Here is a 14,756-nt window from a genome sequence, read left to right as displayed (position 1 = left end):
TTTCTTTATCCGACCAACCAGCAATCTTACCAGACTATTTCTTTCTGCACACCACTGCAATATATGTACCAAACTCCAACATGACTTATCTAACCATTTACACAGTTAAGAGTCTAAGGCTGTTACCCCAGCGATAGTCTCCTGCCTATACCAGCAACAGCTTCTTCCTGCACATCCTTTTCTTGCTGCACTGGGTTATTCACAGGTCCCCTTGTCTTTTTATGGAACTAGAAACATGTCAAGGACAACTATTCTCCTGTATTTTTGTTTATCAGTTACTATTGACTGAAAGGGAAGTGAATTAAGGAACTTGACTTGACAGAGTTATCTCTGTCATTTCAGCCTCTTCCTCAACCTTTGAAAGCATGAACATAACTAAAGTTAAGATGAATGTATCTGTGACTCTAAGAAAAACTTCCCAATTCAGAATCCTCAAGATGTTTTGGACTACAACTCCCATGCGCCTCTGCTGTTATGTAATCTGAAACATTTGGTGCGCACTGTATTGTTGATACACCACCTTGCCAACAAAGGTCCGTATAAAGCTATGGTTTTCCCAGTAGTGATGTATGGAAGTGAGAGCTGGACCATAAAGAAGGCTGATCGCCGAAGAATTGATGCTTTTGAATTATGATGCTGGAGGAGACTCTTGAGAGTCCCATGGACTGCAAGAAGATCAAACCAATTCATTCTTAACGAAATCAGCCCTGAGTGCGCACTGGAAGGACAGATTGTGAAGCTGAGGCTCCAATACTTTGGCCACCTCATGAGAAGAGAAGACTCCCTGGAAATGACCTTGATGTTGGGAAAGATTGAGGGCACAAGGAGAAGAGGACGACAGAGGACAAGATGGTTGGACAGTGTTCTCAAAGCTACCAGCATGAGTTTGACCAAACTGCGGGAGGCAGTGGAAGACAGGAGTGCCTGGCGTGCTCTGGTCCATGGAGTCACAAAGAATCGGACACAATTAAACGACTAAACAACAATATTGCTGATACACAGCCTGTTACTGTTCCCATTCTACAGCTGGGGAATCAAGATTGATGTTGGGATTCTGAGTTACAACTCTGAACATGGGTTGCCACCAAACCCTGCACAACAAGTTGATAGGGAAGTGAAGAAGTGGTGGGAGACGATGCTGAAATTGTCCTCAAAACTTCTCTGGTGACTCTGCCTGCCAGTTACTTTTCTTCCAATTCTCCTAGGCCAGAAAAGTATCATAGCTAGGGACAAAGGGGAACCCTGGGGGTCAGTAGCAGACAGAATAAAGGATTAACCAGCAACTTGTTGCCCTTTGCTGGAAAACTGTTCTCTGCTCATCCTTTAGCATTGCTTGGTGGCGACCCACTTGAAAATATCTACTCCTGTCACATGTCAGTTCTGTCCTGTGACTCAAAACAGTAATTTGCCCAAAGTCATGCAGCGAGTCCATGAATGAGGCGGGATTTGAACCCACAAGGAGGGGTATTAAGTGTTGGGAACAAATTAGCTTGAGTGTACTGAGATTTCAATTCCAATTCCTGATCCAGTTTAAAGGATCTCAGGCAGTAGGATTAGAAAAGGACACTACTTGAGAATTTCAAGTTACTGTAAACATAAGAATATAAGAAGCTGCCTTATATCAAATCAAATCAATGGTTCATTTAGCTCCACATTGCCCATGTTGACTGACATCTATTCTGCAGGGTTTTAAGCAGGAGACATCCCAAAGCCTATCTGAAGACACTGGGGGGTCAAACCAAGGATGCTTTGCCACTGGGTTATGGCCCTTCCGCAATGGACATGATTACAATGACGAGCGTTGTCACACAATACCACGCTGTCCCTGGTATCTTTTAGTTGTCAGTTTTTTTACAATCAACTTTCTCATGTTTAATGAATCACATTGATCCACAAAATATCCATGGGGTGGTTTTGTTGTGTTTCTAACAAAGAAGTCAGAAAAAAAGACCATGAACATGAACATGAAAACATAGCTGGCCTCTCACATATCTTGTACAATATTGTGTATTGTCCATCTGTTATTCTTCATAAGCCTCCTAGGTGGTGTCTTATCTTCCTCTGTCATTTTCTTGCTAGATAGCTGGCTAATGAAGCGGGTCAAGGAAATAAAAACCACATTCGCTTGTGTTTATTGCCACACCAATATTGCTTTGTGCTGTTGCAGCGACTCTTGCAGAGACGGTAAACCTAGTCCCATTTGAAGTACGCTCAAATACTCCTTGGAGAAAGCAGCTGAACAGAGTACTCTAAGCTCAACCATAGTATAGGGAGTCCTTAAGAAAAGTGTGTAACTTCTCCAAAATGAAACAAGTGTGGCTTTTAACTCCTCAGCGCTCCTGAGCAGTGCTCCTGTGAATCCCAAATCACTCCACGTATCATTAGTAAAAACAAACAGCGCAGTGAAAAGTATATTAAGCCCAAGCTGTAGTTTTGTTCTTTGGGATATGCATCAAATTAGCACAAATAAACATTTACCTGGAACTACTAGTTCAATCTCGTCTGACATGGCAGTTCCTAGCTCATTGGAAGCCAAGCAGCGATACCTTCCTTGGAAAATGGAGATGTTTCCACGGTTCCGAACAACAAATGTTCCGGAATTGTTTGATGTAAGTATCCTTGGGTCACCTTGCAGATCAAATACTTTCCCATCCTTTCTCCAGGTAAAGCTGAAATGACAAGAGAATACAATGAAGAACTTGGCTGCAATTCACCTTTGGCCCATGAGGTGAAGATTTAAGAAGTAGCAGGAATGTGTGTTCTATTTTATTTTATTTTATCTCATCTTATCAATAAATCATTTAAAACATTGATATTCCCCTTTTCTTTAATTGGGGTCAAGACAGCTCTCTATAAATAAACTAAAATTAAGGAGCAGTCCTAATTTCTAACTATATCTCACAAAAGTCACTACCAGCTAAAGTTGGGGGGAATGAATGGATGAATGCTTTTCCAAAGGAAAAAAAATATCTGCACATAGGAAAATTGGTTGTTGCGAAGAAACCTAGATTGATTTTTAAAATCTTTGATTCACTAGTTCCGTATGTGTAAAATAGGGTAACATGAAAACATGGATGAACTCTCATCTGCTTACCTTGAAAACCATTGGGGAGTTGTGGCCATTGCTTCAAAGATTTCAAGACTCTTTGGAAGTGTTCAGAAATCTCCCCCACCATAAGCAAGACAGTGTGCCTTTATGGATTTCAAAATGCAAAGCTAGAGGAGGCTGCATGCTCAAAAATCATTGGGGGGAAATGGTGACCTACTGCTAAAGACCTTCTTGCATCCAGTATTTCTTGGACTATGAATCCAAGCATCCTTAAGATAAAATTGTCACCTCTACATCCTAAGATCAGTAAAGTCAGTTACAGACTATAAATAGGAAGGACAGTGTGTGAAGCTAGACTCTCTCTTTTTAGGCATGGAAGAAAATGAAAAAAGATGAGGTAGAAGATAAATCAAATGGAAAATTGCTCCACAGGAATGGTCTGAGCTAGTATTTTTATCAGCTGTGAGTCACCAAAAAGTCAGATCAGGACAGTAATAGGTTTTTCATTCATTGCCCTAGAGAATGTGACATCTCTGTTCGCAATTACGGTAGTTTTATTAACAATGTGTGTTAAAATCTGTTTATGCTGTGGATGAGTGCATTTGGAATCCTCATAGCACACAAACTGTGTCATAGCATTATATTGTATTTCACTGTGCTTATAAATGAGATTAATAAGATTGTGGAAATAGACTCACTGATGGGAATCGTCATAAGACCTCTTACTACAAAGAGGGTGTGTGTGTGTGCCCACGTGCAAAAGGCAAAGCTATGCAAAAGGCATGTAGACAGCTGCTACCCTCTGATTTCTATTATACACTTCATATAATTTGCTAAGGGTGCACACAGTAAATCATGGCATTATACTTGCACTAGCCACCAGGTCTTTCCTGAATAGGAACCTTAGGGGTGATTCAAACCATCTCAGCCTAATAAACCATGGTTTATTAAGCCAAGAATGCTGTCATGCCCATGTAATCTCCCCGTCTTCTCCTGCACCAGCTTTGACGCCTTTATAATGGCTTGTTCAAACCACAGCCTCCCACTACATTCATTTAATCTTTCACTAGTGCAAATTGCAATATGAAGTGGAGATCAGTAGTGAGATCATGTGGACATCTGTAGTGTTTATTAAGCTGAGGCTGTTATGCCTGAATTGGATCAGTGAGTCAGGGCCAGTGGGTCAAAAGTGGAGCTATGCTTTTAAGTTTTAAAATCACTATCTCTGATCACTATTGTTTTTCTTTTAACTCTTGATTATTAATCTATGAGATCCTGAGTACTGTGCAGTTGTTTATTTATGTGAAAGGCAAATTTCTGGAATCTGCCTTTACCTTAAGGCAGATTTACCCCATCTATCGCTGTCTTTCTCCAGCCCAAATTGTGACCAACCTAAACTCTCCACAGTGCACAGTGCAGTACAGAGAGGCCCCCCAAAAGAAAAAGAAATCCCCTAAACATTGTCTAATTCCATTTCCAGGCCAAATATTCATGTTTGGCCCCTAAAGTGTATAAGCTGTAAAGCTATGTTGTAGCACAGGGAGGGTGGGCAGGCACCAGAGAATTTAAGAAGCTGGGCCAGGGGTGACAGCAAGCTCTTTTTCTAGTTCTTCAGGCCCACATCAGGGTAACAACGGTCGTTCTCTGAGGCCCTTCTTGGTGTGCCTCCTCCATTAGAGGTCCAGAGGGCAGCAACACGAAAACGGGCCTTTTCTGTGGTTGCTCCCAGCTTGTGGAATGCTCTCCCCAGGGAGGCTCATCTGGCACCTTCATCATAAATATTTAGGTGCCATGCAAAAGCCTTCCCCTTCTCCCAGGCCTTTAGCAAATTAAATAACCTATGGCCATTTAAACTTTGGGTGGGTGTGGGTTATTGTTTTTGTTTGTTACTATGGTATGTATTTTTATGTGTTTTTTATATTTTAAACCACCCTGTGATCCTCAGATGAAGGGTGATATAGAAATGTAATAAAAAAAATTAAACAAGTACCATATATCTGCAAGTTATGATAGAAGAAGAAGAGTTTGGATTTGATACCTCAAAGTGGCTAACTCTCCTTTCCCTTCCTACCCCACAACAAACACTCTGTGAGGTGAGTGAGGCTGAGAAACTTCAGAGAAGTGTGACTAGCCCAAGGTCACCCAGCAGCTGCATGTGGAGGAGCAGAGACGCGAACCTGGTTCACCAGATTACAAGACTACCGCTCTTAACCACTACACCACACTGGCCCACACCACACATAGCATACCTTGCCTCGCCTCCAGTGATGCCTGCCAATTCTCTCTCAGCCCAATTGTGGCATGCAGGGGGTGCACATACAGTCAGTCCTAAACCAGCTTTTGCAAAACACTTACCTTGGATGTGGGTTCCCTATAGCTTCGCACTTGATTGTAAACTCTTCATCAAAAGGAAATGCAACTTGATCGGTTGGGTGCTCTGTAATTGTCGGGAGTTGCCGTACTGAAACAGAACCAGGACATGTGGTCAAATAAAGAAAAATGGAAGAGTAACCCATATGTAAATTACAAATAGCTTATTTGCATTGGGGGTGAATGAATAACCAGAGTTCTATTCCAACACATTTTGATACTTTTGGGGGAGGAAGGGCCAAAATCTACACTGGGAGACAGAAAATATGTTATAAACCTGCCTAATCACTGAGGCCTTTGCAGGAGACAGTGCTCACAATGCTCATATCTCCCATGGCTCAGGCATATGGCATCATGGGCCCAGTTCTATGGAGCTCCCTCCCAACTGTATTTAGTGGCAAAGACTTCTTAGAAAAATTACCAAGCATTTCAAGCAGGTTTTCCTGATTTTATGGTTCAGCTGGTTTTATCTTTTGTATTGCTTTTGTATCTCCATTGTACACCACCTGATAAGTAAGCAGCGTTAAACGGTATATAAAAGGTTGAAATAAGTAACTAAGGCATGAAAACACGAAGGTGCAGCCTCCACACTGGCCTGGGAAGTGGTAGATCAGTTTTGTTCATATTGGAATTCACAAAACTGAATTCTGTAAACATCCCTATGAGTAATACAAGGTCTTTTGTTTGGATTTGCCATATAGCCCCAAGGAACGCAGCAGAAACAAATGACTCAAGGATAATAGACTTTGGGTGGCAGGAAACCATTATTCCTATTGTTACAGAGGTTGTAAATTTCTTTTCTTATTTCTTTTCTTCTTTCTGCTTTTGCATTCTTTTATTGTGTGCACATTAAATGTAATTCACCTTTTTTTCTTTCAAAAAACCCTTTAAAAAATAATGATGCCAGGATTGGATTCAAATTAATAGTTAAAGAAGAGAAGTTGTTACCCAACCAAAGTCCATGTGCTGCCCAAGATACTGGCATAAACAATCTCAGTTACCATTGGCATCATCATTCAGGGCCACCCACTCTCCATGGTAGGATGACTGGGCTTTACTACATGCAAATCCTCTATTTCATGCATTTACATTTTTTTAATCCTGAAGAAATTAAAGTGTTGTGAATCTCCACATAACCAAACTATAAAAATGGAAATTGGGCCCTGAAGAGTAATTGACCATAATAGAATTACCACTCCGTTATAAATTACAGGAATGACTATTAGGGTACTGGCTAGAAACTCTTTAAGCCCAGTGAACCAGAAAACCCGGTGCTCACATGAAATGTGGTATCTCGCTGCACCATATGGTATCTCGTCTTCTACATCTCCAACGCCGCCATGCTTTGCCCAGCTTGTTTATAGCCAAATATAATTCATGTTTATTAAAACCATGAAAAGCTTCATTAACAGAAATTAAGAATCAAATGGAAATGTAGGGTCAGAGAAAAGTCAAATAGTCTGGGAACAGGTAGACCAGAATTCCAATTATGTGATTTATCAGGGAATTTGAATATGATCTGAAGAAATAATTCATTCTCTTAGTGAATGGAGACCAAAGGAATTAATTCATTTAAAAAAAAAAATTTGCTAAATCTGTTTTCAATTAAAATGGGGTTTCACTTTCTTAATCTCAGTCTTTTCATGTTCAAAGTAGATTGCAAGTGCGCACTCTTATCTAGTTATGGCATTGTGTATCAAAATAAAAAAGTACTCCACAACCTATGAGCTTTGCCACCACTCTTTTAAGATGAGGCATGAGGCTGATATAAGGTGTTTGCTAGCAAGGACCCCATGGATGGAGAAGTATACTGAAGCATTAAATGAAAGCATGCATGCCTCCCTTTATCAGTGGTGTGGAAGACAGAAACCTGCCAGTCCGCCTCACATGTAGCAGGGCAGGGTTAGGTGGTCCCAGTGAGAATCCAAGAGCAATGCTTTTGCCTGATTAGCCAAGGGGTGTGTTTTGTTTTGCCTTCTCTGGTTGGTTGGTTGGTTGCTCAGGTTGCAGTACATTGATTGGGTTAATATGGCCACATATGTACATAATTGGGTCACAATGTGCAGGTGCATTGTGGGTAGAAACAGATGAGAGCTGAATGGCATGCTGGTGGACATTATGAGGCATCAACAAAACACAGTAAACTGCAGAAAGAGTTCTTTCTCGCAATTCACCTCCTAAATTTTGGTTTGAAGTTCTTACCCTGAGATCTATTCTACCAACTCATCACCGATTACTGTCTTAAGGGGATTTTGGAATGGTCCACTATTGGGCACTGACAGACTCATTCATAGTGATGAGGAGAATACTTGAACTAAGTATACACACTGAAAAGGGTGTCAAAGCTCTCCTCTCCCCACGCCTCTCTGTTCTTGTTGCTCATCTCCACAAACAGTTAAAACCCTTATCTTTGCAAAGTGGAGGTGGCATAAGAAGCCCCAGAGAGATTCCCAAGACCAAAACGTGCATAAATTTATTTAGTTATTTGGCAATATTTTCTGGGGTGAATTTTCAACCACTGGGTTACTGTTTGGCACTGATATAGCCACCTTGGGTTCTATGTTTCACTGGGATGCCAAGCCAACTGTAAGTGGGTTCTTAAGAATATAGGAAGAGTTTGCTGGATCAGGCCAATGACCCATCTGGTCCAGCATAACGTTCTCAGAGTGGCCATAAGCACAACAGCAATCCCCACCCGCGATTCCTAGCAAATGATATTCAGATGCACAATGCCTCTGAAAGAGATGGTAGAACCTAGTCATTGTTGATAGCCTAGTCCTTCATGAATCTGCCTAACGCTCTTTTAAAGCCATTCAAGTTGGTGGCCAGCGTTGTCTCCTGTGGGAACAAGTTCCATAGTTTAACTCTGAACTGCATGAAGAAGTCCTGAATCTTCCAACATTCAGCTTCAATGAATGTTCACGAGTTCCAGTGTCGCAAGAGAGGTAGAAATGCTTTTTCTCTATCACCTTTCTTCCCATCGTGTATAATTTTATAAACTTCTGCCTTCTACCATGTCACTTCTTACTCACATTTTCTCTAAATTAAAAAATCCTAAATGCTGCATTGGGAAATGTCTTCATAGTTGCCCATCTCATATAGCACCTCAGCAGCAGGCCCACATGCCACCTGGGCAATCTCACTAGGGTGAAATGCTTTGTATTTCTATTTAAATTACAGCAATTACTTCTAAAGCTGCATCCACACATATGAATATTGCAAATCTGTGTGCTCCTTTGCCTTCTTATTCTTCTGGTGCTGCATAAGTGACCACTGTAACCAACAATGAGCTGTTTGCACCTGTTTACTGCACTGCATGTACCAAAAGAGAGAAGAAATCAAAACTTGCATTTCTATCGCATACAAATTCCCCAGAGGCCACACCGGAGCATAACAAAGCTCAAAATGGAAACAGCACATTTGGACGATTTAATCTGTTTTCCTGCAGGAGAACATTCAGTAAATAGCTACAACTTACCAGAAAGAGGGATTTCAATGGCCGCTGCCAAACTTAATACAAAGAGAAGCAGGCACACAGCGGCCCCTTTTGTGTTTGATGGCATCTCCATCTCTCTTCTGTAAACAGGGAGTCCAAACAGATTGAAAAGTGCCTTGCAGTTCTCCTCTTGTTCCGTTTAAAACACTCCTGGAGAGCGAAGCCTGAAAATGGCAGCACAGAGAGAAAGCCACATAAATAAATTCAAGGCATCAGCTCTAATTTTGTTAGGAAAATGAAGAAATAGTCAAGATTTATAAGCTGAAACATAAATCATAGTAACATACACATTCTAATTTATTCTCCCTCCATTTCTGATCCCACATTCAGAAAGGGGGGGGGCTTAACAAAATCAATTACACCACAGAAATCTAATTACTTTTTTTTTTGCTTGCATACATGAAAAAGTGGCTAATTTTTTTGCCTCATTTGTAATAGTTTCCATTCATTTTTTTCTCAATTAAATGCAATTTGGTAAGCAATTACAAAGAATCTTAAAGAAGAACATAGGGATCATAAATAAGATTTTTCAAAGCTCATATTTTCAACATCTTTCAGTCATGCTGTTCAGGCAGGAAAGTTTGCCTCATTTGGTTGTTGAAACCACTGTATTAAGAAGCTCTGGGTCCCCTACACTCACCCACAATACAACTCCAGATATAGATATATCAATGATTATGAATGCTTCCTACAATTGTATCCCACTTTCTTCCACCGTGGAACCCAAGGTATGTCTCCCATCCAGCCACTGACCAGACCAGCACCCAGACTTGCTTAACTTCAGCAAGGTGCCTTCAGACCCCATGTTATTTCAGACCTTATTATGTGCCCCATAATAAGGGTAAGGCAGCAAAAAGCCAAAACATAACACTTGCTGCCAACAGAGGAAGCAAATGTCAAAACTCCAATAACCCTTTAACAGCAGGAGTGGGTGGCAGAGAGGGAAGCCAATCTGGCACTACTGCCAATGTGGCTGCACAACTCCAACCTCCCAGCCACCTCCTCCCTCCTCCTAAGTGACCATGATGATGATGAAGAAGAAGAGTTTGGATTTGATATCCCGCTTTATCACTACCCGAAGGAGTCTCAAAGCGGCTAACAGTCTCCTTTCCCTTCCTCCCCCAAAACAAACACTCTGTGAGGTGAGTGAGGCTGAGAGACTTCAGAGAAGTGCGACTAGCCAAGGTCACCCAGCAGCTGCATGTGGAGGAGCGGAGACGTGAACCTGGTTCACCAGATTACGAATCCACCGCTCTTAACCACTACACCATGCTGGCTCTCTTTATCACTACCTGCTGCTTTCAGGAGGCCAGGTGTGCAATAGTGCACCTCCCCGGCCAGCCATTCCTGTTTAACATCTCTTGCTAAACCTTTCAAAAAGGTTTCAAAATAAAATGCAGACTTACAGAGGCGGGGGGCGGAATACTGTGGCTTTTTGTTGGTCTCTCTGCTAAATATTCAATGCTGTAAGAAAGAATCATTGCTCGGCAGTTGTTGTTTTTTAATGGGTGTCACACTTGCCCCAGTAAAATTTGCCTCAGTCGTGAAGTTCACCCATAAACTCACTCAGTCTCCCCCTAACCTACTTTAGAGATTTGTTGTAAGGATAAAATGAGAGCAGGCAAGAAGCCGTCAACTACCCTGTGCTCCTTGGAAGAAAAGCAGAGTACAAATGTTACTAAACAATAATAAAAAACGACCGGCATTTAAAAGCCAAAAGTGCTGTTAGGAGAAAAATACCCCAAGATAAGGAAAGAAAAGTCTTGGCCTGGCAGCCAGCGGCCATCCTAATGGAAGTTTTGGTGCCCATTTATCCCAGCAGAAATTTTTCTGGAGCACAATTTGAACTAGAGAGAAGCAGGCTTACCTTTTTGCTTTTATCATTCAGAGGAAGAAGGCAGGCAGCCAGAAAGTGACACTTATAAAGCCCCAGAGAGACAGCAAGAAACAGCTGGCTGACCAGCAATTATTGGGAGGGTGTTACAGGCCATTGGTTTATAACTGGGTAGAAATTATGGAGATCTCAGCAGTTTTTTGACTCAATGCCAGAATTAAATGAGTGGGGCTTTGATGGAATTTCATATTCAGAGGCTCCCTCCCACCACCCCTCTCCCTACGGTAAAAATCAAAGCTGAAAATGAGATGGGATTTGAACCAGAGCAGATTCAAACTAGATCACAGTATAAGCATATGCACATATTTTTGGGACCTGAATGTACACCATCTTCCAGCCATTGTGCTTATTAGATAGGCTTGGGCAAGTTATTGTGGATTTATATGTCGGGAATGAGGAAATTGTGAACCTCCAGATGCTGTTGAACTCCATCCCACCAGCAACAACCAGCATAGCTAATAGTCAGGGGTGATGGGAACTGGAGTCCAACAAATTTAGAGGGCCACAATAGGGTCACAGTCAGCTGCAGTAACCAGGCAGCACAGGGAATGGCCAAACAGTCCCCTCATTAGCAGCTGGTGTCTGTCTGGGCCAGCCCATCCATACCCAATGAAATGCAGTGTCACAGGAAATGCATTCCTTTGCCACCTTATGCGGGTGCAACTGGTCGTGTTGGCGCTCCTGTTGTGCAAGCAAAGGTTAAGATTGTACCTGTGCTCATATGCTCTTAGATGTCTTGTGCTTCTCACATAGCCTGAGCTCGCAGCTGCTCTTCAAAAGTGTGGGCAGTGAGCAGGTGCTCTACAGTGCTAACTTTTGGAAGAATTATTTATTTATATTCCTCCATTTAAATACGGTTTTCCTCCAAGGAGCTCAAGATGGTGTACATGGTTCTTCAATTCACCATTTTGTCCTCAAAAGAACCCCATGAGGTATGTTAAGCTGAGAGGCAGTGACTGGCCCCAGTGAGTGGAGATTCGAACCCTGGTCTCCCAGGTCCTAGTCCAATACTACTACAGTGGTACCTCAGGTTACAGATGCTTCAGGTTACAGACTCCGCTAACCCAGAAATAGTACCTCGGGTTAAGAACTTTGCTTCAGGATGAGAACAGAAATTGTGTGGTGGTGGCGCAGTGGCAGTGGGAGGTCCCATTAGCTAAAATGGTACCTCAGGTTAAGAACAGTTTCAGGCTAAGAATGGACCTCCAGAATGAATTAAGTTCTTAACCCAAGGTACCACTGTACATCACATTGCCTCTCTGATACTTCTGACACCAGCCATGCTAACCTACACACAGACTGGAATAATCTTAGGAATGCTGTCCTAAGCTCTGCAGGGAAAAGACAAGGCAATAATGAATAAACTCTGCATACTGAAATGAAGCTTCAAATGGCAATAAGTACGCAACAGTTCATCAGCAGGCTCCTTGAAAACCTTATCCCGTTTCTTTTCCTTTCCTTTATTTTCTTCCCAAAGTAACATGCCTTTCAATATAAGTGAAAAGTTTGACTGCACTCACTAATTGGCCTGTTGCGGGATTCGCCTTTGGCTCCTAAGCTTTTGAACAGCTTCAAACAGGTTCCACCCACCAGTTCAATCTGAGAGAAAACCTTTCCCACATTCCACCACCACCAAAAAAAGCCTCATGCACAATTATACCCAAACAGCAGAAATTTTAGTATGGTTCCAGATATGGGTTTCAGCTACGAGTATCTGAGTATTTAGTGTAGCTTAAAGTGGCAGCATGACATCAAACAACATGGAACTTTCTGCCTCCATGCATAGCAGGAAAATTGCAATGTTGTGACATTTTTCAACAGTTCTAGAGACGTTTTAAATGTGCCCTTTACTCCAATTGTTTTGATCTTCAGGAAGCTACTTAGTTTAAGAGCTCAACAAAATAAAAGGGAAGTCAAGTCTGTCAGCGCTTTCCCCCAAACTTTCTACACTTGCCATTAATACGTGGGTAGCTAGATGGGAAGAAAGTCACCACTTTGATTATCAATGCATACAAGGCTAGAGTCAGGGAATAGCTTTGTTGGGCTCCTGCTAAGGCCCAAGCCATGGAAGAGGTTCTGCTGCCAACTGCTAGATTCCAGTAACTGCTGCTACTATTCCTTGCTGTTATTACTTGCTCAACTGCCCTTCTGGAGCCTATAAGCAAATACCAACAGCAAGGACAATAAGCATACCTGCTTTGCTTCCTCCATCTGGTGGTGCAAACTAGGCTAGGAGGAAAAGGACAAGCGAATGAACAGTTATGATGGTGACAAGAAGAAAGTGGATGTATTCAAGGCCCAAGAGCCACCTAAAACATGGATCCAGAACCAATTGCAAGGGAGAGTTGGACAAAGGAGAAGATGGGAGGAAATGGGTGGCGGTGATAATGGCGTGTTGTGAAGGGGATTGCACAATAGGAGAGAAGATGAGGCATGGAAATGGGGCTGATCTGTATGCAAGAGAGAGTTGAGAAATGTAAGGAGGAAGGTAGGGGGGAAAGGGAGCAGACGTGAAAATGGGGGTGCAAAAAAGGAGGGAGCAGGAGGCATGGGAATGGGGTTGAAGATGAAAGCAGGGGCGTGAAAGGTTCAGAATAATAGGAGGGGATGGTGGATTCATTGGGTGGAATGGCGGGTAGTTGGGTGGAAGGGGGATAGTGAGCATAGTAGTTGCAATGTGTGGGAGAAGGGAGACGCAGAAGGATGTGTGGCACAAAAGGAGGAAGAATGAACATGGGGGTGAAGGTAAAAACAGGGGTGCAAAGTGGGACTGCAGAATAAAGAGAGAGAAATGGCTTGGGAAGATGAAGAGTGAGCTGGGTAGCTGCATGAGGTGGAAAGGAGAAGCTCTAAAGAAGTGGTTCCCAAACAGTTTTAGACCACCACCTGCTTGGTTCAATAAACTCATCCCCAATACCATACCCCATAAATAGCATTCTGGATAGTGGTTTGCACAACCCACTATGGAAGATAATGGTACAATAAAACTCAAAACACTAAAAATTTAATTGCGCTTTCACTGGAAATTCAATTAAAACTATTTAGTTTAATTAGTTCAACAAAATTGACGAGTTTGATCCAGTGATACCAGCTTTTCAAAGCCTGATGCCCATGCATACCTCTAGTGCCCCACTGATGCCCCTGACCTCTAAATGCCTCCACAACAGTGAATGTGGAATATAGAATGGCTGGTGAGGCCTTTGTGCAGTTTTATGAAGTTGTTTGTATAAGTTAGGCTGCCCAGGAGAGAAGACCCTGTGGCATTAAATCAACAAAAGGTCACCAATTCCAGTAAAAATGTTTTCTTTCTTACGAAGGCAATATTAGAGATGCAGCGAATGTATCACTCTTTCTTTGCTGTGCTCTCCCATTTCCTCAGCTCAAGGTTTTTAAAAAACCAAATAATTTGAATTCACTGTGGATAATTACCCATAACTCCTCACCTACAATTCATTATTTACTGTACCCTTTGACTAATAGTAAATACTGATTGCTTTGAGGACAGCTCATTTCTTTGTTTAATGAGATGCCCTTTGCTTGCAGCTTGCCATTTCCACAAAATATACCAGTTTATAAAAGAGCCATGTCGTTCTTGATTCCAGTATTGTACATTACCTTTTCCTGGAATACATCATAAAAAAATATTGGACAACCAAACAGGATAGAAAATATTAAAATTCAATTTATCTCCTAAAGCTCCTGAGCAATTTTCACCACATGTAATTGCTGTATTAAAAATAGCTCATAAATTCTAACAGCATGACAAGCCAAAATCTCAGATTACAGTTTTGCTGCAAGAAAACTAAATTACATTGTACCACTAAATACAGCCTTCTAAGATATTTGTCTCTTTGCTGTGCCAGTGCCCATAAAAAACTATGCTCTCAAATCTAGATCTTGTAAGTTTTTATACAGTGCAGCAAACAAAAAATAATATAATTGGATTT

General features: G+C 41.8%; 1 protein-coding gene and 1 long non-coding RNA gene across 8 annotated transcripts in view; one reads left to right on the top strand and one right to left on the bottom strand.

Moving 5' to 3' along the window:
- LOC310671185 overlaps positions 1–14,756 on the top strand; it is a 917,602-nt gene that overhangs the window by 472,711 nt on the left and 430,135 nt on the right. The window lies entirely within an intron of this gene.
- CHL1 (cell adhesion molecule L1 like) overlaps positions 1–14,756 on the bottom strand; it is a 206,213-nt gene that overhangs the window by 75,927 nt on the left and 115,530 nt on the right. For all 7 annotated transcript variants that reach the window (XM_083424702.1, XM_083424700.1, XM_083424698.1 and 4 more), the window contains 3 exons: positions 8,898–9,079; positions 5,405–5,510; positions 2,479–2,669 (listed from right to left, as the gene is read on the bottom strand). In XM_083424702.1, the coding sequence (XP_083280828.1) occupies positions 2,479–2,669; positions 5,405–5,510; positions 8,898–8,988 (388 nt within the window). In that variant the 5' untranslated portion in view covers positions 8,989–9,079. The remainder of the gene's footprint in view (positions 1–2,478; positions 2,670–5,404; positions 5,511–8,897; positions 9,080–14,756) is intronic.

The sequence above is a fragment of the Podarcis tiliguerta genome, assembly GCF_965153285.1.
Source record: "Podarcis tiliguerta genome assembly, chromosome: 2".
In the NCBI taxonomy this organism is placed as follows: domain Eukaryota; kingdom Metazoa; phylum Chordata; class Lepidosauria; order Squamata; family Lacertidae; genus Podarcis; species Podarcis tiliguerta.
The sequence above is the reverse complement of the archived record's forward strand: the minus strand, read 5'-3'. Positions and strand labels throughout refer to the sequence as shown.